The 25,238-nt window shown below is 46.4% G+C and overlaps 1 protein-coding gene across 2 annotated transcripts in view; it reads right to left on the reverse strand.

Moving 5' to 3' along the window:
* LOC134970092 (uncharacterized) overlaps positions 1-25,238 on the reverse strand; it is a 449,044-nt gene that overhangs the window by 148,484 nt on the left and 275,322 nt on the right. For both annotated transcript variants that reach the window (XM_063946172.1, XM_063946171.1), the window contains one exon: positions 13,898-14,008. In XM_063946172.1, coding sequence (XP_063802242.1) covers positions 13,898-14,008 — 111 coding nt within the window. The remainder of the gene's footprint in view (positions 1-13,897; positions 14,009-25,238) is intronic.

Below are 25,238 nucleotides of genomic sequence, written 5' to 3' on the forward strand. Positions count from 1 at the left end.
CAGAACGAGGAAAGGATTTTTGTTAATCCAAGGGCAAGATACATACCAGCCCACAAAATCCACACTGTACAACTTGGAACATATGAACCAGATAACAGTATGAAACAACACAGCATCAGCCAGAGATTGATCAAAACTGTAACATAACCCTTATGTAAGCAATAACTATATACAAATCTTGCAGAACTTCGTCCGCACTGGGACGGGCACCCAGCATCCTCTACGGACTAGGAGAAAAAGATTTACCGGTAGGTTTAAAATCTTATTTTCTCTTACGTTCTAGAGGATGCTGGGGACTCCGTAAGGACCATGGGGATTATACCAAAGCTCCAGACCGGGCGGGAGAGTGCGGATGACTCTGCAGCACCAATTGAGCAAACATGAGGTCCTCCTCAGCTAAGGTATCAAACTTGTAGAATTTAGCAAAAGTTTGACCACGACCAAGTCGCCGCTCGGCAAAGCTGCAATGCCAAGACACCTCGGGCAGCCGCCCAAGAAGAGCCCACCATCCTAGTGGAATGGGCCTTTACAGAATTTGGTAACGGCAATCCAGCCGTAGAATGAGCCTGCAGAATCGTATTACAGATCCAGCTAGCAATAGTATGTTTAGAAGCAGGAGCACCAACCTTGTTGGCTGCATACAGGACAAACAGTGCCTCTGTTTTCCTAACCCGAGCTGTCCTAGCTACATACATTTTTAAGGCCCTGACTACATCAAGGGACTTTGAATCCTCCAAGTCACCCGTAGCCACAGGTACCACAATAGGTTGGTTCATATGAAAAGATGAAACCACCTTAGGCAAAAATTGAGGACAAGTCCTCAATTCTGCTCTATCCACATGGAAAATCAGATAGGGGCTCTTGTGAGACAAAGCCGCCAATTCGGACACCCGCCTTGCAGATGCCAAGGCCAACAACATGACCATCTTCCAAGTGAGAAATTTTAATTCAACTGTTTGAAGAGGCTCAAACCAGTGAGATTTTAGGAACTGTAACACCACGTTAAGGTCCCATGGTGCCACTGGGGGCACAAAAGGAGGCTGGATATGCAGCACTCCCTTTACAAAAGTCTGGACTTCTGGGAGAGAAGCCAATTCTTTCTGAAAGAAAATTGATAGGGCCGAAATCTGTACCTTAATGGAGCCTAACTTTAGGCCCATATCCACTCCTGTCTGTAGAAAGTGGAGAAAACGGCCCAGATGGAAATCCTCAGTAGGAACATTCTTGGCTTCACACCAAGATACATACTTCCGTCAGATGCGGTGATAATGTTTCGCCGTCACCTCCTTCCTAGCCTTAATCAGAGTAGGGATAACTTCCTCCGGAATACCCTTCCCCGCTAGGATTTGGTGTTCAACCGCCATGCCGTCAAACGTAACTGCGGTAAGTCTTGGAACACGCAGGGCCCCTGCTGCAACAGGTCTTCCCTGAGAGGAAGAGGCCACGGATCTTCTGTGAGCATTTCCTGAAGATCTGAATACCAGGCCCTTTGAGGCCAATCTGGAACAATGAGTATTGTCTGCACTCTTTTTCGTCTTATGATTCTCAGTATTTTTGAGATAAGCGGAAGAGGAGGGAACACATTGACCGACTGAAACACCCATGGTGTCACCAGGGCGTCCACCGCTACTGCCTGAGGGTCCCTTGACCTGGCACAATACCTCTGAAGCTTCTTGTTGAGGCGTGACGCCATCATGTCTATTTGTGTTAGTCCCCACTGACTTGTTATCTCTGCAAAAACTTCCTGATGAAGTCCCCACTCTCCTGGATGGAGATCGTGCCTGCTGAGGAAATCTGCTTCCCAGTTGTCCACTCCCGGAATGAAGACCGCTGACAGAGCGCTTATGTGATTTTCCGCCAAGCGAAGAATCTTGGTGGCTTCCGCCATTGCCACTCTGCTCCTTGTCCCGCCTTGGCGGTTTACATGAGCCACAGCTGTGATGTTGTCTGATTGAATCAGAACCGGTAGGTCGCGAAGAATATTCTCCGCTTGTCGTAGGCCGTTGTATATGGCCCTCAATTCCAGTACGTTGATGTGTAGACAAGCCTCCTGGCTTGACCATATCCCTGAAAAATTCTTCCTTGTGTGACTGCTCCCCATCCTCGGAGGCTCGTGTCCGTGGTCACCAGAACCCAGTCTTGAATGCCGAACCTGCGACCCTCGAGAAGGTGAGCACTCTGCAGCAACCACAGGAGAGACACCCTGGCCCTGGGGGACAGGCTTATTTTTCTATGTATTTGTAGATGGGACCCCGACCACTTATCCAGAAGGTCCCACTGAAACGTCCTCGCATGGAACCTGCCGAAGGGGATGGCCTCGTAGGTCGCCACCATTTTTCCCAGTACTCGAGTGCATTGATGGACTGACACTCTTTTCGGTTTTAACAGGTCTCTTACCATGTTCTGGAGTTCCTGGGCTTTTTCCATTGGGAGAAAAACCCTCTTTAGTTCCGTGTCCAGAAGCATGCCTAAGAAAGATAGACGAGTCGTTGGAATCAACTGTGACTTTGGTAGATTTAGAATCCAGCCATGCTGCTGCAGCACTCTCAGGGAGAGCGACACGCTTTTCTGCAATTGATCTCTCGATCTCGCTTTTATCAGGAGATCGTCCAAGTACGGGATAATTGTGACTCCCTGTCTGCGCAGGAGCACCATCATTTCCGCCATTACTTTGGTAAAAATCCTCGGGGCCGTGGAAAGCCCAAACGGCAACGTCTGAAACTGGTAATGACAGTCCTGTACAGCGAATCTCAGGTACGTCTGATGAGGGTGATATATGGGGACATGAAGGTATGCATCCTTTTTGTCTAGTGACACCATAAAATCCCCCCCTTCCAGGCTGGAGATAACTGCCCCGAGCGATTCCATCTTGAATTTGAACTTTTTCGAGTATAGGTTTAGGGATTTTAAATTTAGAATGGGTCTGACCGAGCCATCCGGTTTCTGGACCACAAATAGGATTGAATAGTACCCCTTCCCCTGTTGAACCAGGGGAACCTCGACAACCACTTGTTGTTGACACAGTTTTTGAATTGCAGCTAACACTATCTCCCTTTCTGGGGAAGAAGCTGGTAAAGCCTATTTGAAAAAAACGGCGAGGAGGCACGTCTTCGAATTCCAGCCTGTAGCGTTGGGATACAATTTCCATTGCCCAAGGATCCACATCTGACTGAACCCAGACGTGGCTGAAGAGTCGAAGACGTGCCCCACCGGCGCGGACTCTCTCAGTGGAGCCCCAGCGTCATGCGGTGGATTTAGTAGAAGCCGGGGAGGACTTCTGTTCCTGGGAACTAGCCGTAACAGACATTCTTTTCCCTCTACCCTTACCTCTGGCGAGGAAGGAAGAGCCCCGACCTCTTCTAGACTTATGCGACCGAAAGGACTGCATCTGATATTGTGGTGATTTTCTTTTGCTGTGGGGGAACATAAGGTAAAAAAATAGATTTACCTGCGGTAGCTGTGGAAACCAGGTCCGCGAGACCTTCCCCAAATAAAACCTCACCCTTATAAGGCAAAACTTCCATATGCCTCTTTGAGTCAGCATCACCCGTCTATTGGCGGGTCCACAGGGCTCACCTAGCAGAAATCGCCATGGCGTTGGCTCTTGAACCTAGCAGCCCAACGTCTCTCTGAGCGTCTCTCATATATAAGACTGCGTCTTTAATGTGACCTAAATGCTATCCCTGTCTAGGGTATCAATGTCGGCTGACAATGTATCTGCCCAAGCTGCTACAGTGCTACACACCCAAGCCGACGCTATTGCCGGTCTGAGCAAGGCACCCGTATGTGTATAAATTGATTTTAAGGTAGTCTCCTGTCTGCGATCAGCAGGATCCTTGAGGGCTGCCGTGTCTGGAGACGGTAGCACCACCTTTTTGGACAAGCGGGTTAAAGCCTTGTCCACCGAGGGTGAGGATTTCCACCGTAACCTGTCCTGTGCCGGGAAAGGATACGCCATAAGAATTCTCTTGGGAATCTGCAGTTTCTTGTCTGGAGTTTCCCAAGCTTTTTCAAATAACTCATTCAGCTCATGAGATGGAGGAAAGGTTACCTCAGGTTTCTTTTCCTTAAACATGCATACCCTCGTGTCATGGACAGAGGGGTCATCTGTAACATGCAAAACATCTTTTATTGCAATAATCATATAATGAATACTTTTGGCCACCCTTGGGTATAACCTCGCATCATCGTAGTCGACACTGGACTCAGAATTCGTATCGGTATCAGTGTCTGCTACTTGGGACAGCAGAAGTTTCTGAGACCCTGAAGGGCCCTGTGACACAGTCAAAGCCATGGATTGACTCCCTGTTTTATCCCTGGACTCTGCTTTGTCCAATCTCTTATGTAATAAAGACACATTTGCATTTAAAACATTCCACATGTCCAACTATCAGCTGTCGGCGTTGCCGACGGAGACACCACAATCATCTGCTCCACCTCCTCCTTAGATGAGCCTTCCGCTTCAGACATGCCGACACACACGTACCGACACCCCCACACACTCAGGGATATATCTATATGGAGACAGTCCCCCAATAAGGCTCTTTGGAGAGACAGAGAGAGAGTATGCCAGCACACACCCAGCGCCACCGGACACTGGAATAAAATCCCAGTTAGTACAGCGCTTTTACATAAATATATATAATTACACTCACTGCACCAATTAAATGTGCCCCACCCCTCTTTTTTGCCCTCTGTAACCGTGTTCAGCAGGGGAGAGTCCGGGGAGCCAGCTTCTCTGCAGTGTGCTGTGGAGAAAATGGCGCTGGTTAGTGCTGGAGGATCAAGCTCCGCCTCCTCAGCGGCGGGCTTCGGTCCCGCTCAAATTATTTATGCTGGCGGGTTTTTTTTAATATACCGCCTCCGCAGTATCTAATCTATATGCCAGTGTCCCTTGAGGTTAATATTGCTGCCCAGGGTGCCCCCCCTGCACCCTGCACCCTTACAGTGCCCGCTGTGTGTGTATGTGTGGGAGCAATGGCGCGTTACCTCAGTGATGATCTGAAGTCTTCTGCCACCTTTGAAGTCTTCTTTCTTCTTATACTCACCCGGCTTCTATCTTCCAGCTCTGTGAGGAGGACGGCGGCGCGGCTCCGGGACGAACGGCGAAGGTGAGACCTGCGTTCCGACCCTCTGGAGCTAATGGTGTCCAGTAGCCTAAGAAGCAGAGCCTATCATTTAAGTAGGTCTGCTTCTCTCCCCTCAGGGAGCCTGTTGCCAGCAGCGCTCCCTGAAAATAAAAAACCTAACAAAAGTCTTTTTTCAGAGAAACTCAGGAGAGCTCCCCTGCAGTGCACCCAGTCTCCTCTGGGCACAGGATCTAACTGAGGTCTGGAGGAGGGGCATAGAGGGAGGAGCCAGTGCACACCAATTCTAAAGTCTTTAGAGTGCCCATGTCTCCTGCGGAGCCCGTCTATACCCCATGGTCCTTACGGAGTCCCCAGCATCCTCTAGGACGTAAGAGAAAATAGGATTTTAATACCTACCGGTAAATCCTTTTCTCTTAGTCCGTAGAGGATGCTGGCCGCCCGTCCCAGTGCAGACTCTATCTGCAGTTATTAGTTATGTTTACACACAAGGTGTGTTATGTTGTAGTCAGCCTGTTGCTGACATTGTTCATGCCGTTGACTGGGTTTCTGTTAAATGCCATGTTGTACGGCACGCTTGAGGTGTGAGCTGGTATGTATCTCACTTTAGTTAACAATAAATCCTTTCCTCAAAATGTCCGTCTCCCTGGGCACAGTTCCTATAACTGGAGTCTGGAGGAGGGGCATAGAGGGAGGAGCCAGTTCACACCCCTTTCAAAGTCTTAAAGTGCCCATGTCTCCTGCAGATCCCGTCTATACCCCATGGTTCCTGAAGTGTCCCCAGCATCCTCTACGGACTAAGAGAAAAGGATTTACCGGTAGGTATTAAAATCCTATTTTTTTCCTCCATGGAATTTCTCTATCGGACTATTTTACAGAAAAATTAATCCCATGGGGATTTAGAGTTAAAAATGTGCCAACGATCGGGCGGTATAACCCCGAGAATTAATAAAATTTAAACGTAATAAACTTCCCACAGTAAGGGAGGACTACGAGAGCAACCGAGTATACAGATGGTTTATGGGGGGGATCCAGACAACCGTAACCAACAACGTTGGATGTCAAAGCCTGGTTGGTGACGTCGCAGGTAAGTAAGCTCTAGGGAGCCTCAATCATCAAATAGCGACAGTGAATTTGCCATGGGCGATTCAGAAGGATACCAAGATGCTTCAACAGTCCCTTTAGGACCGACTATAGCAGCCACAAAAGAACAAAGAGGAAGAGGGCGACCACCCACAAGAGTGGCCAGAACTCGAGAACCCAGAGATCAGGTAGCAAAGAACAAAGTTTGATTTACAATCTTTCCAAGCGCCAATTATCGGAAACTGAGTTAAGGGTCCTTAATTTAATTGGAAAATTGAACTACATCGTTTTTCCCGCAAACTCAGACAACGTGAATTTTTTTCAAGCCCAACCAGTGGAAACTAGCAGGGACCACCATCAGAATTTTATTTCAAACAGGTCTACTTCAAAATTTGACCCTAAATCAAAAAATGCCTCTATCAAGGTCTTTACCAGGTTGTTGGATGAAGCAGTCATCAAATATGCGCCGGCGTCAACTGTACCTCATCACAATTTATCGAAATCTGAATGGTTGGCCTTGAAGAACCTGGGTACATATAGAGACATCATCACCCTCTGCCCTGCCAACAAGGGGGGCATAATAGTCATTTTGGATTTGCAGGAGTATAGGACGGAAATCCTTAACCAGCTATCCGATGGGAGTACATACAAAACATTACCATCTGATCCTACTGCACATTGATGGCCTGATATCATCAAAGTTGAAGATGGCACTGACACAAGAATACCCAGAAGTGCCCATTTTTTTTAACTGTCCCGAAAACTGTTGCATCCACCCGGCAGGCCAATTATCTCAGCTCAATTATCTAGCACCAGTCTATTTTTCAACCAATATCACAATTTCTGGATGGCATCCTACAGCCATTAATTATGAAACAGACAACATACATTAAGGATACAACTAGCTTTCTACAGTTGCTAAATGGCATTACTTCTATTCAGGAAGGCACTTTGTTGTGCACAATGGACGTATGTAGTTTATACACGAACATTCCTCGTGAAACGGGTTTAAAGGTGATGACATCTTTTTGATAAAAGAGGGAATCTCGGATGCGGATCTTGATCTGTTTTTGTATTTGTTAAGACTTACATTAACCAGGAACTACTTCTTATTTGATGGCAAGTTCTTTCTCCAGACCACAGGTTGTGCTATGGGGAGTAATGTCTCGCCGTCTTTTGCTCATGTATACATGTTTAATGAAGAGGAGGGGGTATTTTTCAACAACCCGGACATTTCAGCTAATATCCTAATGTTTTCAAGATATTGATGTTTTCAATGATCTGTTCCTCCTATGGACGGGGGGCATTAATGCCCTCAACCAACTAGGTGCAGCCACTTATGACAGAGAATCAAGCATCAAGGTCACTTGGTAATCTTCCCTGACATCGAATAATTACTTAGATGTACAGGTGTCCATCAAAAATGGAAGAATTGTTACAGGGGTCTACTCCAAGCGCTCAGATAAAAATACTCTCCTTAGGGCTAGCAGCCATCACCCACGTGCACCCATAAGGGGCCTACTGAGATCTCAGTTAATTAGGGTCACACGTATAAACAGCAATCCTCTTTCTCTGGAAAGTGAGCTTGACAAGGTAGTAGAAAAATTAATTAATAGGGGTTACGATCCCAAACTGTTGGCGATCCAGAAAAGGGAAGTTATGGGCATACCCAGGGAACGACTACTGACCTCTTTATTGAAGAAAACGGGAGATGTCATTCAACTAGTAACAAGGTTTAACACTGCCAGCCCATTTATACCAAGAGCTTCTAGGGCCTTATGGCCCATTGTGATGACGATAAGGATCTCCCCTGCTTCAGAAACATCAAACCTATGCCATGTTATACCAGGGGTAGGAACATTAAGGACATGATTGTCCACATGGACATTACTGGTTTTGACGCCCAACCACGGGATTTCTCGTAAAAGGCCCTGGCTGTTACAAATGTTTGAAATACACAACATGCCAGAATATGCTGACCGGCCCTTCCTTTAAGCATCCGCATAAAGATCTAGATGTCAAGATCAGACATATATTAACTTGCACTTCGTCCTACATAGTATATGTGATCATCTGCACATGCAGCGTTTTTTACATAGGCAAGACGACAAGGACCATGAGAGAGAGAATGGCTTTACATTGATCGGCCATCAAAGCGGCACTCTTGGGTAAAACAACAGATCAATCAGTCGCAAGACATTTTGCGGAGATGAAACATATGATGACCAGTTTACGCCATATGACTATAGACCATATCCCTGATTCCATCTGAGGTGGCGACCGTGATAAAAGGTTACTACAAGTTGAAACCAAGTGGATCTACACCTTAAACACAGTTAATCCATGGGGACTTAATGAGAAAGTGTCTTGGAATGTTTTCTAATTTTCTATCTTTTGGGCTTTGTTGTTTTAGATTCAATTTGATCTGTTTACACACCATTCGGTTATAGCCATTCGTATCAGTCCTTTTCATACCGTTTTCTGGATTACTTGGTTTACAGGAGCCTGGGTAAATTAACTGGTCCACATATGCCCTTTAACCTTTTATACACAGTGTCACATCTTTCTTCCTTTGCGATGGGTGGTCTTCAGTTTGCCGGCTGTCGGAATCCCGGCGCACAGTATACCGGCGCTGGAATCCTGACAGCCAGCATACCGACCCTTTATCTCCCTCTTGGGGGTCCACTACCCCCTAGAGGGAGAATAAATATCGCGCAGCGTGGCAAGCGCAGCGAGCCCGCAAGGGGCTCATTTGCGCTTGCCATGCTGTCGGTATGCCGGCGCCGGTATGCTGGTCGCCGGGAGCCCGGGCCGCCAGCATACAATACTACACCCCTTTGCGATGTAGTCGCCAGTAGACAATGCTGAATTCAGGTAAAAATGTGTAGAATTATGAATCAGAGCTGCATTTACTTTATTAGGTTATACTGACTTTGACTCTTTGGACCTCTTATTAAACTATAAGAATTTTTTGACCCTTGTTGGCGAATGTATCTAAGTATGACAGAACTAGAGGTTTGACACTATCTGTGCTCTCTTTTTGAGTCACCTTTAAGAAGGCTATATTTTCTATATATATTTTTTCTATATTATATATATGTGGGACTGTGTATTTTTGTCTCCTTTCACTTAGCGCTCATTTAATTAACGTGCCACTGTGCTTTTTTTCATTCGAATAGGTGTTCTTTCTTCCTGCTGCAGGAGTGACAGCAGACGCGGCGGTGAGCGGACCGGGTTGCCTTGACAACCGGATGCCATGGTCGTGCTGACGTCATTCCCCAGCACCGGAAACACCATGCGCCACCGGACCTGGGAGCGTGTCTCACAGCGGGCTTCTTCCTTTCTTTTTCAATCTATTTAAGTGGTAAGTTTATAATGTTTCTGTTTATGCCTTGATAAAGAGGCTGCAAGAGCCTCGAAACATTGGAACGTTTTTTTAGGTGTTAATACACTTCACTTTCTGTACAAGACCACTGGAGTGCCGCCAATGGTGTATGTATGTATGTGTATATATATATATATATATATATACAGCTGTGTTAATTATTAACGTTTCAATGCTGAAACATTGATAGTTGGACACACAGCTGTCATGCCCATTTGTCGAAAATATTATTGTCACACGCATCAAGTACAAACACCACACAGATGGACTCCGTGCGTGTACTTGTTCTGCTGTACGTGCACATGCCCGCAAGTTGCGTAAAATCGCTCACGCGGTAGTGCGTATTAGCGGGTGGCTTGAGTAATTACGGTAGCATATGTATTTGCATGGAAAAGCCACAAAGACACATTTCATATTTAATCCACATAGTGCACGATTTACACATAACCCTCATGCACCACACCAGCGAGTTACACTTGCTTAAAAAGTACAACAACAAAGGGATTCACCTTTACAGGATATGAGGGGACAGAATTAGGTTAGGTGGTGTTTGGTATCCAGCTGTACAGTATTTTAAGAGCAATATTCCGGTAGCAGTTTGCAGAAGATAGCACGCTCCTGCGCATAGATATGAGTAGGGACAGAATATTAATATTAACTGTATTGATTGTACTCTTGATATTCGGCAGGAACCCAGTGGAGACCATCTGCAAGTGCACCTAGACCAGGCATCGCCCACCTATTCAAACTGACCTATGACCCCTCCTGTACAGTAAATGACCAGCCCTTTGACCTATGGGTGAAGAGATTACAGTTTCTATTGTATCATGATTTGGACAAATGTATAAAAGCCACGCTGCCTGGCCGGTCATTCACATTCTCTGAAGGTCAACTATCTTGATTGACTGAGGACCGGGACCGGGTGGGGCTGGCGAAACAAACGTATGTATCATTGATTGTAGCCTCTTTTCTCTTATTGTGTTTGTATTATCGTTGTAACCCCCTTTTAGTAAATAACTGGTGGTGGGTCAGATCCCAACATTTTTAAATACAATTGGTGTCGTGTTCCTTTCCCGCTAAAGGTTTAAAGTGTATTTCAGCCACACGTGTAGCTGCATTGTGCTCACAGCCTGTTGGTGGGTGTGTACGCAAAGTGTGTACTTTGTACGTCCGTTGCGGCGTGAGTACGCAAAGTACGTACACGGTACGGGCCTGTGTACGCTAAGTGGGTAAAAGTACGTAGGTTAAGGATTATATTCAGCGGCCGCAGCGGCTCGAACTTTAGTGTAAAAGGTATTGCTTTTTCGTTCTGTAAGTTAACCAGCTTTAACACATTTATCGTATGCTGAGTGCAGCACCTTGGATTTACAATTTGCTTTATCTGTGAGGGTAGCAGCACCATTGCCTATGTTGTTTTGGAGTGCCTATATAAATCTAAAATACAAATATATAACTTGTGGGAGAGAATAAAATATAACATTAACTAGATAAAAGTAATCACCACAGTTAGTATGGAATCCCTGTTTGCATTAAAACTAAAAGGGATGTGGGCTCACCCATGAAAAGAAACAGACAACCACAGTAATGTTGATCATGAGCATGTGACTGCATTTACATCACGATCGCTGCAGAGTTAGCAATCATATACTTTCAATAAATGACACACCTCAACCAGGATTTCTTAGTCTGGACTTGGCAGAGCAATACCATGTGAATATAGCTTCCAGTTTGACCATATAAGAGTGCCTGTACCAGTGTGATAACAGCAGTGTGAAAGCTGCAGGATGCCTGTACTCCTTAGCATTATAATATGCTTTGTTAAAAGAGCCCGGATATGCTCACTAGGCCCGCCATCAAGGGGGGATGGTCAGAACTTCAGTCTCAGGCCAAGACAGAGATGGGGCCCGCTTAGCTGTGCACCGGCAGGCAGCCACTGGAGGCACAGAGCCACAGCAGTATCATGACTATAGAGCCGGCCGTGAACCAATCAGAGCACTGTAAGTATACTTATGTATGTTAGTATTCTGAGCTGTGAAATAGTGCCACATACGTGTTTTTAAAGTCCTATTGAATTATTCTATAATGGTAGCTTTCACATCGTTATTGGTCAGAAAAATGTTGTATACCATACTTTTCTAGAATTTTTTTTTTTTAGGATTTTGTTTAGAAACTATTTACCATGACCATTTTGAAACTTCTTTGGTAGCAAGTCCAGCTGAAATATTTTTTCAAAAGCATTAGCGACTGCTGTAGCATTTTTAGTTGTTAGACTGACAGCCCACGTTCTCTTAATGAACATATCGATTATTCACTTATCTCAAAATATCTCCCAACCCAGCCCATTCGCTCTTCACAAGATCTACATCTCTCATCCACACTTATTACTTGCTCCCATGCACGATTACAGGACTTTCTTCGGGCTGCACCCACCCTGTGGAATGCCCTAACAATTAGACTCTCCTCTAGTCTTCAAACCTTCAAGCGTTCTAAAACTCACCTATTAAGACAAGCTTATCAAATTCCAGAACCACTCACATTACCTTCATAGCTTTCCTATCCAATTATTTCCCCACAGTACAGTCCACACTTATCCTCACATATTTTCTTTCTTTAGTCTCCTTTCCTCCTGACCCTGGTTGATTACTGCTGTGATGTGATATCATGCAGCCCACCAAGAACCATTACAATCTGGTGGACAACTATGCAATAGATAGCACCTAACCTTGTGTATCAATGCCTATTTCCCCATAGATTGTAAGCTTGCGAGCAGGGCCCTACTACCTCCTATGACTGTTTGTTTTTACCCAGTTTTGTCTTCTAATTGTGTCTAGTTGTAAAGCGCAACGGAATTTGCTGCACTATACAAGAAACTGTTAATAAATAAATAATATCGATAATGATTAATATATATTTAAAACCATCATTGTACTTCACAAGGTCTATGAGCAAGACCAGATTGCATTGCCATTACTGATTCATAGCCGATACGCAAATAATGTTACTTTTATAGTTTTTACTCACTGGTATATGCAGCGTATAGGCATCTTGATGCCATTTTTTTAAATTTCCAATGTTTTAAAATCACTTCAATTAGCCTTATAATATTTATCAACGGTGCAATAACTGCCAAAGTTTAATACCTTGTAATACCATTTTTTTTCGAATAGTTATGTATCATACTGTGAGGGATATTCAATTTGCCCGCAACGATTGCGGGTGATCGGGTGATCTAATTAGCCCCGATAAGCCGGTGCATGCCGCGGCTTATCGGGGATTTTGCCTCACCTCTGGCAGGCGAAGCAAAATGTCCAATAACAGCCCTGTTTTCATACGAAAACGGGGCTATTTCACTTGAAAACACACAGGTTTCACTGAACCTTTGTGTTTACATGTGTAACTGCACTCGTTACCGGCCAAGCTAATTAAATAGCCCGACAGCAGCACCCGAAGAAACATTGGGGTTTTTTACTCCTGATGTCTTCTTGGAGGCAAATTGAATATCCCCACGGGTCTTTTCAAACCGATGAACCGTCAAAGGGATAATACCAAAACAACTATCATTTGATATCAGACACAAAGGCGTGGTGTTGTAAGCAAAAACAAATCTGCTACAACACGACTTGTATGATGCTTTTGTTAGAGAAAATGACGTAAAAAAAGTCTTTCAAATGTGTTACATTTAGCTTACACACTGTAATCCACTGTACATAATATTAAAACAATTATCATTTAGTATCAAGTTTATATTAAAATTATATCAAATTTCTATAAAAATTTATATAAAATTTATATAAAATGTATATCAAATTTACATAAAAAAGGGAGAGTCAGGGGTGTGTTATGGGTGTTCTAGGGGCATGTTGGCGGCGTACAAGGGGGCAGGGCACCTGTCACTTTTAGTTTGACAAATAAGTGTGCTCTATCAACTCACCAAATTTACATTCTATTTTGCACAGTTAGATGAAGTATTGCATCAATGCAGTAGCGGTAAAAGATGACCATGAACCATCCAGATCATCCCATACTTCTGTATAAAATGTACTTTTTCCGGATTTCATTAAGCACGTCCATGCAAAGTACCATAGTGACATGCACACGATTCACAGAGAATATAGGGAAAATATCTTAAAAAAGCACATGTGCAACACTTGTGATGCACCTACATTCACATGGGATTTGGTCAGGATCCTCTCGTTCAGGATCCAGGCAGTTGAAATACCGACACCAGAATCCCAATACTTATACCAATAAACTTGTGACTACTAATGAATTGATAACTATGGAATATCAACTTTAAAATGTCACCAACTGAATCAGTTGATTAATTTCTGATAGAAAATACCTGTAAATTAGAGTAACATGACTTTCGAAATGCGTGATTTGTACTATTTAATATAATACTGTTCATTGCCTCAGCTGTTACATGAGCAGATATTTGCAGTTTTCTGTAGTTCTGTAGTAAAATAAAAATAGTATTAATAACAATAATAAAAATACTGAATATTATCAATATTACTGATCAAAAACAAAGAAAGATAAATTGTAAAAAGATATTTCACCTTTCTAACAACCAATGCCATGCTTACTGCTACATGCTTACTGTATCTTTTTACCACTTAACTGATGATTTATTTCACCAAAAACTGCTCTGAAATTGTTGGGGTTTTTTATGAGTGAATTAGGTGAAGAACATGAATTTAACCCTATCCCAAATGATTTTAGTTAAAAAAAAGGAAAAAATATATTAAAAAAAAATACAAAACATCAAAACATCGATCAGGAACATCGCGACCATCGGGAACATTGTGACCATCACGGCTTTCATTTTGAAAGCCGGGACAGCCTCCAGGTATACAGGGGGGTCTGGGGGTAGCTTGGGATGGTGTAATTTACACTCCGCAGCGGCTGCCATTGTCTGCAGCCGCTGGAGGAGTGGGTCCTGCCGTGCTGACCAATCGGCAGTGATCGGCAGCACGGCAACAGTGGGGGAGAGTGCAGGGAGGCAGAGGGACCTTCTGGTCCCTCTGACAGCAGCAGCGGAGGGAAGATTCTCTTCCCTGCCGCTGCTAACACTCTCTATCTGATATTCTTCAGGTGGGAAATAGGAAAACTACGTAATTAGAATTTTAATAAACCTCCCCTAAGGGGATTAAAAGGGGGTTGACATAATGATGTAATTACTGATATGTCTCTTGCGTTGCGTGAACGAAACTGACAATCGGATCAACATTTGGATTGCACTTCCAGCGTGTAGAATTTTATAAACTACAAAAATGGTCCTGTCACTTTTTACCATATCTGCTATGGGTGCTCCTCGGGTAACGCCAAGAACCATGGATTAATATTTACTTACATTAAAAGTCTCAAATTTACATCTCTATAAATTTACCAAATTTATAACACTCATTTAAATGTACAAACGTGAAAATCAGAAACTCCCATGCGAACAACATAGAACGGCTAGTAGTATTTATAAAAGTAAAGGGTGACCTATATTTCTCTGACGTCCTAGTGGATGCTGGGAACTCCGTAAGGACCATGGGGAATAGACGGGCTCCACAGGAGACTGGGCACTCTAAAAGAAAGATTAGGTACTATCTGGTGTGCACTGGCTCCTCCCTCTATGCCCCTCCTCCAGACCTCAGTTAGAATCTGTGCCCGGCCAGAGCTGGGTGCTCCTAGTGGGCTCTCCTGAGCTTGCTAGAAAGAAAGTATTTGTTAGGTTTTTTATTTTCAGTGAGATCTGCTGGCAACAGACTCACTGCTACGTGGACTAATCTAAAAAAGGGGAGGTAGAGGACTGCTGCGCCTCAGAGAGCTGCAGTAGGGATACCAACAGATGATCACTCAATCACCCTGGAACACAATGCACAAGAAAATAAGGGATCCCTTCTGCGCTCATCCAACAACAATAAACAGTAATGCAATAAATGATAGGTTCCCAATGGATAAGTCTATGACTAAATTATAGTCTCTTTTAGTTCTTATACAAAGCGGAAGTGCTGGATGTAGGGAGACTCAATGCATACCGTACTCACAAGGAGTCGTGGTATGTCCCGCATGTAGAGGTGTCTTAAGTCGCTTGGTTCTTCTTTACCTTCTCCGAGGTGGAAAGTTCTTATCCTCGTAGTTGGATGACCTTAAATGCAGAGATCTGACCCATCTCCTGCCAGTGTCACAGCGCTCCCTCCAGTGCCGGCGCTGCTACCGCACACACAGGGCGTCAGGTGACAGACAGCAGGTCGCCCGCCAGCCCCGGCTCTCTCCCTACTGTCAGCGTGCCCTTTCATGCTCTCCCCCCGGCACATGGGCTGCTGTCACCCGATGTACATACAGCGGCACAGGACAGACACAGATGGGTCAGATCTCTGCATTTAAGGTCATCCAACTACGAGGATAAGAACTTTCCACCTCGAAGAAGGTAAAGAAGAACCAAGCGACTTAAGACACCTCTACATGCGGGACATACCACGACTCCTTGTGAGTACGGTATGCATTGAGTCTCCCTACATCCAGCACTTCCGCTTTGTATAAGAACTAAAAGAGACTATAATTTAGTCATAGACTTATCCATTGGGAACCTATCATTTATTGCATTACTGTTTATTGTTGTTGGATGAGCGCAGAAGGGATCCCTTATTTTCTTGTTCACTGCTACGTGGGACTGAGGGGAGAGAAGCAAACCTACCTGCTTGCAGCTAGCTTGTGCTTCTTAGGCTACTGGACACCATTAGCTCCAGAGGGTTCGAACACAGGGCCTGACCTCGATCGTCCGTTCCCGGAGCCGCGCCGCAGTCCCCCTTGCAGAGCCAGAAGACAGAAGAGAAGCAATGAAATCGGCGGCAGAAGACTCCTGTCTTCATTAAGGTAGCACACAGCACCGCAGCTGTGCGCCATTGCTCCCACAGCACACCACACACTCCGGTCACTGTAGGGTGCAGGGCGCTGGGGGGGGGGGGCGCCCTGGGCAGCAATAAAAATACCTTTGGCATAAAAATACACATAATACAGTCTGTGACTGTATATGTGTAAAACCCCCGCCATTTTTAGTCAGAAACAGGACAGAAGCCCACCGCTGAGGGGGCGGGGCCTACTTCCTCAGCACACCAGCGCCATTTTCTCTTCACAGCTCTGCTGGAAGGAAGCTCCCCAGGCTCTCCCCTGCAGTATCCTGGTACACAAAGGGTGAAAAGAGAGGGGGGGGGCACATAAATTTAGGCGCAAAAATTGTATATACAGCAGCTACTGGGTAAACACTGAGTTGTAGTGTAATCCCTGGGTTATATAGCGCTGGGGTGTGTGCTGGCATACTCTCTCTCTGTCTCTCCAAAGGGCCTTGTGGGGGAACTGTCCTCAAATAGAGCATCCCCTGTGTGTGTGGTGTGTCGGTACGCGTGTGTCGACATGTCTGAGGTAAAAGGCTCCTCTAAGGAGGTGATAGAGCGGATATGTGTGTGAGAGGGTGTCTCCGTCGACAACGCCGACACCTTTTTGGATATGTGTAAGTGCTAAGGTGAATTTATTGCACAAATGGTTAGGGAACAGACAGGAAATCTACCCATGTCTGTCCCTATGTCACAGAGACCTTCAGAGTCTCACAATGCTCACTATCCAAAATAACAAACACTGGTATCGACATGGAGTTTAACTCCACTGTCAACTACGATAATGCAAAGTTACAGCCAAGCTGGCTAGAAGGTATTCAATATATGATTATTGAAATAAAAGATGATTTGCATATCACTGATGACTCATCTGTCCCTGACACGAGAGTACACATGTTTAAGGGGAAGAATGCTGAGGTAAATTTCCCTCCTCTCATGAGGAAAAAGAGCGGGAATCTCCAGACAAGAGACGGCAGCTTCCCACAAGAGAATTCTCAGGCTGTATCCTTTCCCCACTAGGGCCAGGATGTGTTGAGAATCTTCCCCTAGGGTGTCCTGTTTGCACAGACGGTAGCACTTGCTATTCTCAGGGATCCTGCAGATAGCGTGCACATTCTAGTATACTACTCAGACCAGCGATTGTGTCGGCATGGGTTTATAGCGCTGTGGCAGCGTGGACAGGTGCCTTATCAGCAGAGATTGAGACCCTAGTAAATATATTAAAGATGCTGTCTTAAGTGATAGATATATAGTTATAAAGCATGCCCAAAGAGACATGAGTATACTGGGTCCTAGAGTCAAAGCTATGTCGATCTCTGCTTGACGTGTCCTGTAGAATATGCATTGGACAGATGATGCCGACTTAAGAGGCATATGGAAGGCTGAGGATTGTGTGGAGAAGGGTTCTCGGGCCTGGTCTCCACAGCTATAGCTGGTAATTCTGCTAGTTTGCCTTATATTCCTGCACAGCCTAAGAAAGCACGACATTATTAAATGCAGCCTTTCGAATAAAGAAACAAGAAAGTCTGAGGTGCGTCCTTTCTTGTCAGAGCCGGGATCAACACAGCTAGTTCCCAGGAACAGAAGTCCTCCCCGGCCCCTACAAAAATCCACCTATGCCGCTGGGGCTCCACAGGCGGAGCTAGGCCAGGTGGGGACACAACTTTGTAAGTTCAGCCACAAGTGGGTTCACTCCCTGTTAGGTCCCTGGGCAATAGATATTGTGTCTCAGGGATACAAGCTGGACTGTGAGAAGATGCCCCCTCACCGACGGCCCTGCGGGCTTCCCCCCAAGAGAGGGAGCCAGTGTTAACTGCAATTCACAAATTGTATCTTTAACAGGTGGTGGTCAAGGGTCCCCTCCTTCAACAAGAGGGTGTTATTATTCGACCATGTTGTAATCCCGAAACCAGACGGTTCGGTCAGACCCATATTGAATTAAAAATCCCTGAACATATACCTGAGAAGGTTCAAGTTCAAGATGGAATCGCTAAGAGCGGTCAGGGCAAGCCTAAAAAGAGGGAGACTTTATCGTGAATCGGGTCATAAGGGATGCATACCTTCATGTCCCCATTTATCCACCTCATTAGGCGTACCTCAGAATTGCGGTGCGGGATTGTCATAACCAAGTTAATGGCGGATATGATTGTGCTCCTGCGGAAGCAAGGTGTCACTATTATCACGTACTTGGACGATCTCCTCATACAAGCGAGATCAAGAGAGCAGTTGCTGAACAGCGTATCACTTTCTCTGGAAGTGTAACGGCAACACGGCTGGATTCTATATATTCCAAAGTCGCAGTTGGTTCCTACAGCTTATCTGCCTCTCCTAGGCACGATCCTAGACACAGACCAGAAAAGGGTTTATCTCCCGATAGAGAGAGCTCAGGAGCTCATGACACTGGTCAGGAATCTATTAAAACCAAAACAGGTGTCAGTGCATCATTGCACTCGAGTCCTGGGAAAGATGGTGGCATCATACGAGGCCATCCTCTTAGGCAGGTTCCATGCGAGGACCTTCCAATGGGACTTACTGGACAAGTGGTCCGGATCACCTCTTCAGATGCATCGGTTAATCACCCTATCCCCCAGGGCCAGGGTGTCTCTCCTGTGGTGGCTGCAGAGTGCTCACCTTCTCGAGGGCCGCAGATTCGGCATTCAGGACTGGATCCTGGTGACCACGGATGCAAGCCTCCGAGGGTGGGGGGCAGTTACACAGGGAAGAAATTTCCAAGGTCTGTGGTCAAGTCAACAGACTTGCCTTCACATCAATATCCTGGAACTAAGGGCCATATACAACGCCCTAAGTCAAGCGGAGATCCTGCTTCGCGACCAACCGGTTCTGATCCAGTCAGACCGCAGGGGTTCATGTAAACCGCCAAGGCGGCACAAGGAGCAGGGTGGCGAGGGTAGAAGCCACCAGAATTCTTCGCTGGGCGGAGAATCAAGTAAGCGCACTATCAGCAGTGTTCATTCCGGGAGTGGACAACTGGGAAGCAGACTTCCTCAGCAGGCACGACCTCCACCCGGGAAAGTGGGGACTTCATCAGGAAGTCTTCACGCAGTTTGCAAATTGATGGGAACTGCCTCAGGTGAACTAGATGGCGTCCCACCTCAATAAAAAGCTAAAAAAGGTTTTACGCCGGGTCAAGGGACCCTCAGGTGATAGCTGTGGTCGCACTAGTAACACCGTGGGTGTTCCAGTCAGTCTATGTATTCCCTCCTCTTCCTCTCATACCCAAGGGCTGAGAATTGTAATAAAAGGAGGAGTGAGAACAATATTCTTTGCTCCGAATTGGCCAAGAAGGACTCGGTACCCGGAGCTGCAAGAAATGCTCTCAGAGGACTCAGGGCTTCTGCCTCTCAGACAGGACATGTTGCAACAGGGGCCCTGTCTGTTCCAAGACTTACCGCGGCTGCATTTGATGGCATGGCGGTTGAACGCCGGATCATAGCGGAAAATAAGAATTTACTTACCGATAATTCTATTTCTCATAGTCCGTAGTGGATGCTGGGGATTCCGTAAGGACCATGGGGAATAGCGGCTCCGCAGGAGACTGGGCACATCTAAAGAAAGCTTTAGGACTATCTGGTGTGCACTGGCTCCTCCCCATATGACCCTCCTCCAAGCCTCAGTTAGGATACTGTGCCCGGACGAGCGTACACAATAAGGAAGGATTTTGAATCCCGGGTAAGACTCATACCAGCCACACCAATCACACCGTATAACCTGTGATCTGAACCCAGTTAACAGCATGATAACAGAGGAGCCTCTGAAAGATGGCTCACAACAATAATAACCCGATTTTTGTAACAATAACTATGTACAAGTATTGCAGACAATCCGCACTTGGGATGGGCGCCCAGCATCCACTACGGACTATGAGAAATAGAATTATCGGTAAGTAAATTCTTATTTTCTCTAACGTCCTAAGTGGATGCTGGGGACTCCGTAAGGACCATGGGGATTATACCAAAGCTCCCAAATGGGCGGGAGAGTGCGGATGACTCTGCAGCACCAAATGAGAGAACTCCAGGTCCTCCTCAGCCAGGATATCAATTTTGTAGAATTTTACAAACGTATTTGCTCCTGACCAAGTACCTGCTCGGCAAAGTTGTAAAGCCGAGACCCCTCGGGCAGCCGCCCAAGATGAGCCCACCTTCCTTGTGGAGTGGGCATTTACAGATTTTTGGCTGTGGCAGGCCTGCCACAGAATGTGCAAGCTGAATTGTACTACAAATCCAACGAGCAATAGTCTGCTTAGAAGCAGGAGCACCCAGCTTGTTGGGTGCATACAGGATAAACAGCGAGTCAGATTTCCTGACTCCAGCCCTCCTCGAAACATATATTTTCAGGGCCCTGACAACGTCTAGCAACTTGGAGTCCTCCAAGTTCCTAGTAGCCGCAGGCACCACAAATAGGTTGGTTCAGGTGAAACGCTGAAACCACCTTAGGGAGAAACTGAGGACGAATCCTCAATTCCGCCCTGCCCGAATGAAACATCAGATAAGGGCTATTTCAGGATAAAGCCGCCAATTCTGACACGCGCCTGGCCCAGGCCAGGGCCAACAGCATGACCACTTTCCATGTGAGATATTTTAACTCCACAGATTTAAGTGGTTCAAACCAATGTGACTTTTGGAACCCAAACTACATTGAGATCCCAAAGTGCCACTGGAGGCACAAAAGGAGGCTGTATATGCAGTACCCCTTTTACAAACGTCTGAACTTCAGGGACTGAAGCTAGTTCTTTTTGGAAGAAAATTGACAGGGCCGAAATTTGAACCTTAATGGACCCCAATTTCAGGCCCATAGACACTCCTGTTTGCAGGAAATGTAGGAATCGACCCAGTTGAATTTCCACCGTCGGGCCTTACTGGCCTCGCACCACGCAACATATTTTCGCCAATTGCGGTGATAATGTTTTTGCGATTACATCCTTCCTGGCTTTGATCAGGATAGGGATGACTTCATCCGGAATGCCTTTTTTCCTTCAGGATCCGGCGTTCAACCGCCATGCCGTCAAACGCAGCCGCGGTAAGTCTTGGAACAGACAGGGTCCTTGCTGGAGCAGGTCCCTTCTTAGAGGTAGAGGCCACGGATCCTCCGTGAGCATCTCTTGAAGTTCCGGTTTACCAAGTCCTTCTTGGCCAATCCGGAGCCACGAATATAGTGCTTACTCCTCTCCATCTTATCAATCTCAGTACCTTGGGTATGAGAGGCAGAGGAGGGAACACATACCCTGACTGGTACACCCACGGTGTTACCAGAGCGTCTACAGCTATTGCCTGAGGGTCCCTGGACCTGGCGCAATACCTGTCGAGTTTTTCCCAACGGTTTATAATCATGTGGAAGACTTCTGGGTGAAGTCCCCACTCTCCCGGGTGGAGGTCGTGCTGAGGAAGTCTGCTTCCCAGTTATCCACTCCCGGAATGAATACTGCTGACAGTGCTATCACATGATTTTCCGCCCAGCGAAGAATCCTTGCAGCTTCTGCCATTGCCCTCCTGCTCCTTGTGCCACCCTGTCTGTTTACGTGGGTGACTGCCGTGATGTTGTCCGACTGGATCAACACCGGCTGACCTTGAAGCAGAGGTCTTGCTAAGCTTAGAGCATTGTAAATGTCCCTTAGCTTCAGGATATTTATGTGAAGTGATGTCTCCAGGCTTGACCATAAGTCCTGGATATTCCTTCCCTGTGTGACTGCTCCCCAGCCTCGCAGGCTGGCATCCGTGGTTACCAGGACCCAGTCCTGAATGCCGAATCTGCGGCCCTCTAGAAGATGAGCACTCTGCAACCACCACAGGAGGGACCCCTTGTCCTTGGTGACAGGGTTATCCGCTGATGCATCTGAAGATGCGACCCGGACCATTTGTCCAGCAGGTCCCACTGGAAAGTTCTTGCGTGGAATCTGCCGAATGGGATTGCTTTGTAGGAAGCCACCATTTTACCCAGAACCCTTGTGCATTGATGCACTGAGACTTGGCTCGGTTTTAGGAGGTTCCTGACTAGCTCGGATAACTCCCTGGCTTTCTCCTCCGGGAGAAACACCTTTTTCTGGACTGTGTCCAGGATCATCCCTAGGAACAGAAGACAAGTCGTCGGAACCAGCTGCGATTTTGGAATATTGAGAATCCAACCGTGCTGCAGCAACACTACCTGAGATAGTGCTACACCGACCTCCAACTGTTCCCTGGATCTTACCCTTATCAGGGAATTGTCCAAGTAAGGGATAACTAAAATTCCCTTCCTTTGAAGGAATATCATCATTTCGGCCATTACCTTGGTAAAGACCCGGGGTGCCGTGGACCATCCATACGGCAGCGTCTGAACTGATAGTGACAGTTCTGTACCATAAACCTGAGGTACCCTTGGTGAGAAGGGTAAATTTTGACATGAAGGTAAGCATCCTTGATGTCCCGAGACATCATGTAGTCCCCTTCTTCCAGGTTCGCAATCACTGCTCTGAGTGACTCAATCTTGAATTTGAACCTCTGTATGTAAGTGTTCAAAGATTTTAGATTTAGAATCGGTCTCACCGAGCCGTCCGGCTTCGGTACCACAACAGTGTGGAATAATACCCCGTTCCCTGTTGCAGGAGGGGTATCTTGATTATCACCTGCTGGGAATACAACTTGTGAATGGCTTCCAAAACTGTCTCCCTGTCAGAAGGAAACATCGGTAAAGCCGACTTTAGGAAACGGCGAGGGGGAGACGTCTCGAATTCTAATTTGTACCCCTGAGATATCACCTGAAGGATCCAGGGGTCTACTTGCGAGTGAGCCCACTGCGCGCTGAAATTCATTGAGACGGGCCCCCCACCGTGCCTGATTCTGCTTGTAAAGCCCCAGCGTATACTGAGGGCTTGGCAGAGGCGGGAGAGGGTTTCTGTTCCTGGGAACTGGCTGATTTCTGCAGCCTTTTTCCTCTCCCTCTGTCACGGGGCAGAAATGAGGAACCTTTTGCCCGCTTATCCACGAAAAGACTGCGCCTGATAATACGGCGTCTTCTCATGTTGAGAGGCGACCTGGGGTACAAACGTGGATTTCCCAGCTGTTGCCGTGGCCACCAGGTCTGAAAGACCGACCCCAAATAACTCCTCCCCTTAATAAGGCAATACTTCCAAATGCCGTTTGGAATACGCATCACCTGACCACTGACGTGTCCATAACCCTCTACTGGTAGAAATGGACAACGCACTTAGACTTGATGCCAGTCGGCAAATATTCCGCTGTGCATCACGCATATATAGAAATGCATCTTTCAAATGCTCTATAGGCAAAAATATACTGTCCCTATCTAGGGTATCAATATTTTCAGTCAGGGAATCCGACCACGCCAACCCAGCACTGCACATCCAGGCTGAGGCGATTGCTGGTCGCAGTATAACACCAGTATGTGTGTAAATACATTTTAGGATACCCTCCTGCTTTCTATCAGCAGGATCCTTAAGGGCGGCCATCTCAGGAGAGGATAGAGCCCTTATAAGCGTGTGAGCGCTTTATCCACCCTAGGGGGTGTTTCCCAACGCACCCTAACCTCTGGCGGGAAAGGATATAATGCCAATAACATTTTAGAAATTATCAGTTGTTATCGGGGGAAACCCACGCATCATCACACACCTCATTTAATTTCTCAGATTCAGGAAAACTACAGGTAGTTTTTCCTCACCGAACATAATACCCCTTTTTGGTGGTACTCGTATTATCAGAAATGTGTAAAACATTTTTCATTGCCTCAATCATGTAACGTGTGGCCCTACTGGAAGTCACATATGTCTCTTCACCGTCGACACTGGAGTCAGTATCCGTGTCGGCGTCTATATCTGCCATCTGAGGTAACGGGCGCTTTAGAGCCCCTGACGGCCTATGAGACGTCTGGACAGGCACAAGCTGAGTAGCCGGCTGTCTCATGTCAACCACTGTCTTTTATACAGAGCTGACACTGTCACGTAATTTCTTCCAACAGTTCATCCACTCAGGTGTCGACCCCCTAGGGGGTGACATCACTATTACAGGCAATCTGCTCCGTCTCCACATCATTTTTCTCCTCATACATGTCGACACAAAAGTACCGACATACAGCACACACACAGGGAATGCTCTGATAGAGGACAGGACCCCACTAGCCCTTTGGGGAGACAGAGGGAGAGTTTGCCAGCACACACCAGAGCGCTATATATATACAGGGATAACCTTATATAAGTGTTTTTCCCCTTATAGCTGCTGTATAGTTAATACTGCGCCTAATTTGTGCCCCCCTCTCTTTTTTAACCCTTTCTGTAGTGTAGTGACTGCAGGGGAGAGCCAGGGAGCTTCCCTCCAACGGAGCTGTGAGGGAAAATGGCGCCAGTGTGCTGAGGAGATAGGCTCCGCCCCCTTATCGGCGGCCTTATCTCCCGTTTTTTTATGTATTTTGGCAGGGGTTAAATGCATCCATATAGCCCAGGAGCTATATGTGATGCATTTTTTGACATCCAAGGTGTTTATTATTGCGTCTCAGGGCGCCCCCCCCAGCGCCCTGCACCCTCAGTGACCGGAGTGTGAAGTGTGCTGAGAGCAATGGCGCACAGCTGCAGTGCTGTGCGCTACCTTGTTGAAGACAGGACGTCTTCTGCCGCCAATTTTCCGGACCTCTTCTGCCTTCTGGCTCTGTAAGGGGGCCGGCGGCGCGGCTCTGGGACCCATCCAAGCTGGGCCTGTGATCGTCCCTCTGGAGCTAATGTCCAGTAGCCTAAGAAGCCCAATCCACTCTGCACGCAGGTGAGTTCGCTTCTTCTCCCCTTAGTCCCTCGATGCA

This window comes from Pseudophryne corroboree, chromosome 11, assembly GCF_028390025.1.
Source record: "Pseudophryne corroboree isolate aPseCor3 chromosome 11, aPseCor3.hap2, whole genome shotgun sequence".
In the NCBI taxonomy this organism is placed as follows: domain Eukaryota; kingdom Metazoa; phylum Chordata; class Amphibia; order Anura; family Myobatrachidae; genus Pseudophryne; species Pseudophryne corroboree.